The 6,624-nt window shown below is 38.0% G+C and overlaps 1 protein-coding gene across 1 annotated transcript; it reads right to left on the minus strand.

The window, feature by feature from the left end:
• LOC18789379 (acyl-CoA-binding domain-containing protein 4) lies at window positions 10-6,189 on the minus strand. The gene is made up of 17 exons (XM_007222428.2): window positions 6,009-6,189; window positions 5,748-5,836; window positions 5,473-5,551; window positions 5,240-5,392; window positions 5,046-5,123; window positions 4,791-4,895; window positions 4,421-4,487; window positions 4,266-4,327; window positions 3,678-3,817; window positions 3,416-3,542; window positions 3,177-3,291; window positions 2,853-2,941; window positions 2,236-2,319; window positions 1,811-2,158; window positions 1,028-1,552; window positions 866-925; window positions 10-530 (listed from the first exon to the last, which is right to left on the minus strand). The coding sequence occupies exons 2-17, from the start codon at window positions 5,783-5,785 to the stop codon at window positions 456-458; spliced, it is 2,145 nt and encodes a 714-aa protein (XP_007222490.2). The 5' UTR covers window positions 5,786-5,836; window positions 6,009-6,189; the 3' UTR covers window positions 10-455.

Genomic DNA, 6,624 nt, shown 5'->3' on the forward strand with positions numbered 1-6,624 from the left:
ATCAAATAGTTATTGCTAACAGATGAGGATTTATTGGTTAGCAGCCAATGGTCATAAGTATCGCTGCCAAAAAAGGGTACAATGTGCACAGAAATTAGCTTCTCAGTCGCCATTGGACACAGAATCAACGTTTTCCTCATCTGAAAGTGGAAGAAGCTCACAAAATGTAGCATATCTGCTTTCGTTTCAAGCTTTTGACCAAAAAAGAAATATACATGTTTAAGGTGACTCGTTGATACACTTATGTACATGGTAGAACAAGTAGGATTTCCCCACAACAAGCTCTCGAGGTGAGTGACTGGGCTCGTAACCAAGCAAAGATTGAGGCGGCTTGACTTCTGCTATGGGTTGGACCTGTGCCATTGGAGTGCAGTTGTGATTTGTTCCACAGTCCCCTGCTCGCCTTTCATTAGATATTGACGTCCCTAAACTCTGAACTCTTTGTTTTCTACAGACTAGAAAGGTTTCCGTGGGGTAGGTGCTCGGTTCTCCATAGATTGCAATCTTTGTTTGAGATGAAAGACTTCGACCTGCATGGCAACATGAAGGGATGGTGACGGCGGCTTAAAACAAATCAGAGAGGAGAAAACAAGTCTAATTTTAACAAGTGAAGGATAAAAAGGTTTTATAAGTTCCATGTATTGGATTCAACTCCTGATATATGTAAAATGAGGTTATCAAAGGGGGAAAACAAAATTAAGAACTAAACGTCTAAACCTATGATATATGGATTTTGGTAAAATGGCACATGCATTGTAAAGTTTCGAGGTAAATTATTTTGAAGAAGAGCTGCCATAAAAGATGCTATAAGAGTTTTAATGTAAAGCAACATTCAGCAGAAATTTCACCCCTTTCAAAGCCATACCTGTAGTTGGAATGCCCTTGCTCGTTCTCCTGCAAGCACTCCTCTAGTTGAATGGAGCTCCTGCATTTATATTTAATCACCAGAATTGATTTGAATTGGTTAATGTAATAAGTGATAACTTGGATACTAAATGAGAACATTAAAGTGTGATGTTCACAATACCTTCTGAGTATCATCCAAAACTGCCTTGAGGAAAGCCACATCGTGCTCAAGCCTCACATTGTCAGAATGAACAATATTTGAGAGGTTGTTAGCCTCTTCTTGTGCTATCTCTACACCAGCAGCTTTTTCCTTGAGCAATTCCATCTCCTTTGCAGTGTCTGCCAATTTTCTCTCCATCTCCTGTCTGCTCTTGAGGGCAGATGATAAATTTTTCTCAGCCGCTTCTCGGCTGGTCAATGCAGCAGCCAACTGCCCTTCTAAAATTCCATTCTTTCTTATTTGTGTAGCCATCTTTGATTCATAATAGTGGTAAATACTTGATGGAGCTGATAGGGCCCCTGGTTTACTATCAGTTTCTAGGAACATTGCATCATTGTTATCAACTGAAAGGTTTCCAATTCCATGATTGTGATGATTTGAATTTTCATACTCATATCCAGAGAGCATCTCCTCCGAATAGAGTCTATTTCCAAGTACGTTAGTCTGGACTCCTGAATCAGATCGACTGTTTTTCTTTTCTGTTGGCTGAAATGAATATAATATTTAAGTCAGTATATCATCGAAGCAGGTTAAATTACAACTAAAAATGACTGGGCACAATGAAACAGATTTGTAAGGCAACCCCCAACAGTCTTTGGGCAATCTAAGGAACACAAAGCAAAACTGAACTCAAAACTTTCTTCAAACCATATAAGTTTTGTCTTATCACTCGATTCTTAACTTGTGATAGAGATGGAACATAAGTCAGATGGTAGTTAGTTAAGAAACACTTCTGCAACTGACCTGCGAGAAAGAACTTTCATCTTCAGAACTCTTTACCACCTTAACAGTCGTGTTGTATTCTTCGTCATTATGGAATTGTTTCCTAAGTGAAACATTACCAGAAACAGGATTTGGATCAACAAGCAAGGACTCTGACAAAGATTTTCTTCCAGAACCATGATGTTCAATTGCAGATGCAAGATTTTGTCTAGTAACTGAATTAACTGAGCGCTGAGAAGAACCATTATTTAGTTGACCAACCAGGCCAGTGGATGAGCGTTTCTCAGGCAACAAAGTTCCAGGGACTTTGCTGGGAAAAGATCGGCGACTCATGGATGATTCATTCTTTTCTATGGTCAGTACTTCGACCTGCAACAAATTTTTTGAGGGAATAAGGCACGTTTAATGAGAAATCAACTAAACTATAAACATGAGTTTCTACAAACCTGATTTGTTGGCTCCTTTCTGCATCCACCAAATGAAACAAGAAAATCTTTTTCTTTGTGCTGCACAAGGTCTAGGCTGAAACCCTGAGAATGCAACATAAGAACAATGCATAAAGTAACAACCAAAGAATTATGTTCATGCTGTCATAAGAATGGAAAATTTTCATAATTGGAACTTGCGGGGATCGACCATAGCCCTTACATGAGGGACAGAGTACCCATCCTAGGACTCTCATCCCCACTTAACCCTTGTAATATATGTTTTGCTATTACAGTAACTCTGTTCTTATTGTACATTTACCTTACCTATCCCCATGTATGTAAGGCGGGGATGGGAATCCTAACCTTTAGACAAAGCACAAGCAGGGAACCACCTTTGTCCCTGCCCTGCCTCAGTGTCAATTTTATTCATGCATTCCATAAGCTAGTTTTACTGACATCATGTAGTGTTCGAAAATGACATCTATTTAGACTACATATAAAAGTGAGTATTTGTTTTATAAGTTAAAAAATGTGTTAAACAAGAAGAACATTGCTAAAACTATGGTATTTTAAAGGAAAATAAAACGTCAAAACCTATGAAAATTATGGCAAAGGTAAAAATCACCATTGCACACCTTATTGGCGGTGATTGAAGAAGGAGGTGATGCAATGGCCACTGACCACTCAAATGTCAAGATATCAAAGATCAGAGTCTCCGCATGTCCTGGAAAGATTAGAAAAAATTGCATTAAGGGATATGCTTGGATATCAAATTCACAAATTTTTTATCTGTTTTTTTTTTTGGGGATAAGTAAGCCAATAGAATGTGTTGCAACCTTTTTTAATGTTTCAAAGCTGACATTAAGGAAGCATAACAATCATGCATATCATATGTAAAAGCTCAACGTTACAGAAACAGGTAAAAATGTTCAAGTATGTCTTTCAATTATGAGGCATACGTTTTTTCCTGCTTCCGCCCCCAACAATATACCATTTGGTTCCACATAGGACCCCACAGCTACCACCTCTTGGTGATGGATGGTAACCCCGTTTCTTTATTCTTGACCATACCATCTGTGGAAAAAGTCCATCAGCACGTCACAGATAAACATCAAATTCTCATCCATAATGAGATGAAATGTTTGGCCACATAATCCAGTATTTTAAAAGATATAAGAATGAGAGAGAATTCACACACAGTTTCAAAGTCAAGTGAATACAGATCACTCAAAGTCCTGGATTTTGATGTGCCTCCAAATACAAAAAGAGTCTTATCATCATAAAGAGCTGCCACGTGATTGGACCTCGGAGATGGTCCTGTTCCTCTGCACGCATATCAAGAAATTAAAAAGTTGACAAAGAATCTTAGTTAAAAGGTTCCTGCAACAAGGGTTTCCATAAAAGGAAAGAGGTTAACATTAGAACAATGAATTTCACACAATATAGCAAAACTGACTCACGTGCAATGAAGAGGTAGCCATGTCAAGGACTTCAGATCAAACATATGCAGATCATTCAGCTTCCTCCTTTTAGCATCTTCACCCCCAAATAGGATCAATACAGAGCTTGCCCTGACAACAGTGTGACCAGTGCGAGCAACCTGCCATGCATGAGATGTGGGTGGGACTGCTTAGCATTAAACTATCACACTCCGTTAAATTATCATCAGGTCACTAATTCGAAGTTGCTGAGGCAGACAATAAGTTACAGAGACAATGTAGTAATTACTTATTGGTTCAATAAGTGGGTGCCATGTCCTTTTAGCATCTTCACCTAAAAAATAGCTCCTGTTATTGTAGCGTTTATGGTGTCTTGGTGTTTTTCATGGATTTTTTACTATTATTAACTACATACAACTGAGGTCAAATTTGGCATTTTAAGAAAATAATTAAACTGAGGTCAGTTTTTTACTCACAGTAGATTAACGGCGGGGTGTATATGCAACCATAATTAAAACTCAAGTAGTCGTGTTATAAGCGTAAGGCCTAAGTCGAAATTATGCTAAACCCCAAGAAATGTTTGTGTAATTAACTCGTTAAAAGAAGTACCGGTATATCGCCCTTAGCTTCCATATGAGACCAGCATTCCGTCTCTGTGTCAAATGCCCAAACTGCAAAATGAAAGAACAATTGGACAACTTCATACAAGCACAAGCTAAAAAAAAAGGGTGATGATTTCGTGAGCTTCAAGACAGAAATTTAACCTGAAATTTTTTCATTCCCAGGTTCAGTTTTTCCTCCAATAAGGAGTGCCTTTTTTCCCCAAGACACCTAGACAAGGGAAAGAACGAACAAAACTTTCAAAAGATCAACCAATCTGATTTACCTAGACATTGTTATTGATTCCAATTTATGATATGGTAACTCTTTCCTTGGTATTCTTTCAAATTTTAAGTTCATAGCTTTCTAGGAAACCAGCTCCCCAAATTCCTCATCTACATGGGTTTTGATATCCAATGTGTCTCACCAGGCAATATATCCAATTTAACATAGCAAAGTATACGCTGGAGCATCATAACAGAGGAAAAGAAAAACAAACATGACACAACATTTGGTACAAATATATTATTGTACCAGTCTGTGGCCCTTGCATGCAGGGATCTTTAATGGTAGACTGCTTGGTGACAAGTAAAGCTTTGACGAAGCTGTGGTCCAGGTAAAACTGTCGAAATTAAGCACCTGAAGCAATGGGAAACACCAGCTGTTATTGTATATTCAACATAATGATTTGCAACATGAGTCCCCATTGAATTCATTATCAAATAAAAGCCAAAGATAGCTTCTCCAAGTTTAAATAATTCCCTTGAGGCATAAGGAACATTATCCTACCTGTACATCATCTAGCAGTTCATTCCCAGATTCACCACCAACCACTATCATCTTGTTCCCAATTACAGCTGCGGCATGCTATGCAGGAACATTAAACACAAAGCTTTCACTTTCAGCAACACCATCAAAACAAATCAATTAAATCAATGCACCATGTGAAGCAATTACAGGACCAAGTATCAATAACAATTTACATTGAAGCGGGGCGTCGGCTTGTCCCCAGAAACTGACAACACCATCCAATTCTCGGAGCTCCCCATTGTGGAATTACTAATCTCATGGGCAGCAGACGAACACTGGTGATCGAGCTCATCAGAATTACTACTTGCAGGCGCATCACATTCACTCTGGAAATTTCAAATAAGCTTAGTGCAGGACTGACTGAGGCCAAATTAACTTATATGCAAAACAAAGCTAAATGCCTTACATTTGAGCTGTTATTTCTTTTCGGTTGTCTTATGGGGCTTCTAGTTCCCTGAGCAGAGTCTGAGAGCTGGACTTTTAATCTGAGCCCACACAAACACACTGATTTTTATTTTTATCACAAATTTATATCAAACTTTCAAATGTCACAACATTCACTGATTAAGAGGTATAAACTGAAGGAAAAATAGCTCAAAATTTTCAACCAAAAAAACAAAAAAAAGCAAGAGAGGAGAAAGTGGAGATAAAGCAGAAAACAGAATAAGAAGAAAAGGTCACCGTCCAAGCTTCATGCGTCTGCGAGAAAAACCGAACATTTTTGTTGGGGAAACAAGACCTTCAACAGTAGGAAATAACCTCTTCTTTTCCTAAACAAGCACAAACATCAAAGAAAATTCCTAAATTTCAGAGAGCAAGCTACATTCTTCGAGTATGAGAGAATCTATAGCCATTCAAGTTCTTAAACCCAGTAAAATCAGAAAAATAAAAAAAAAATTAAAAAAAGTATATTTTTTTATGGAGATATGAGCAAGTAAGTACCCTCTGTTTGGTAGCCGAGAAAGTGAAGGAAAACGAACAAGAGAAAATCCACGAATCACGAGCTTGTTTTGGTGTTATCTCTTTCTCTCACTCTCTAGTCTCTCAGTAAGTGAGCTGGAGGTCTGGGGACACTGTAACAAGAAGAGCAGAGGTAAGATGCGTACGTTAGCATTTTCCCGTAGGTTGTCTTCTAGTGGATCCTATGATTTTTATTTCTTTTTATTTTTTGTCGAAATTATCATAACAAACAATTTGTATTTTGTATATTGCAATTGCATTGTACTGTGGGAAAAAAAAAAAAAACACAAAATGAAACCAAAAAATATTTATTTATTTTCGTGGTGTGGAACGACCGTTGGGTGAAGAAGAGCGCGGTTTAAATATTCGAGGTAAACAGACATTAATTGTATGCGGCAGTGGGTCCCGCGGAGATGCATTGGGACTTGGGGCTTTCAGCTGATGATCAAATCTCTGTTTTACCTCCACTTTTAACACTAATTGACAATAGAGGAATGAGATCAGTCTAAGCCCCCGTTTGGTTTAAGGGGAAACCATTTCCTAATGTTCGGTAATTCTAATAAATAAGATTTGGTGTGCAAAAACACTGGATTTCTAC

This window comes from Prunus persica, chromosome G1, assembly GCF_000346465.2.
Source record: "Prunus persica cultivar Lovell chromosome G1, Prunus_persica_NCBIv2, whole genome shotgun sequence".
NCBI lineage: Eukaryota > Viridiplantae > Streptophyta > Magnoliopsida > Rosales > Rosaceae > Prunus > Prunus persica.

What these genes read in the sequence shown, in the direction of transcription:
- LOC18789379 (XM_007222428.2), bottom strand. Translation starts at nt 5,785, where the DNA reads ATGTTCGGTTTTTCTCGCAGACGCATGAAGCTTGGACG. An exon ending in GGGCGGAAGCAGGAAAAAAC is followed by an intron (nt 2,942 to 3,176) that starts GTATGCCTCATA and finishes TAATCTTTCCAG; the next exon opens with GACATGCGGAGACTCTGATC. An exon ending in ATGAAAGTTCTTTCTCGCAG is followed by an intron (nt 1,553 to 1,810) that starts GTCAGTTGCAGA and finishes TATTCATTTCAG; the next exon opens with CCAACAGAAAAGAAAAACAG.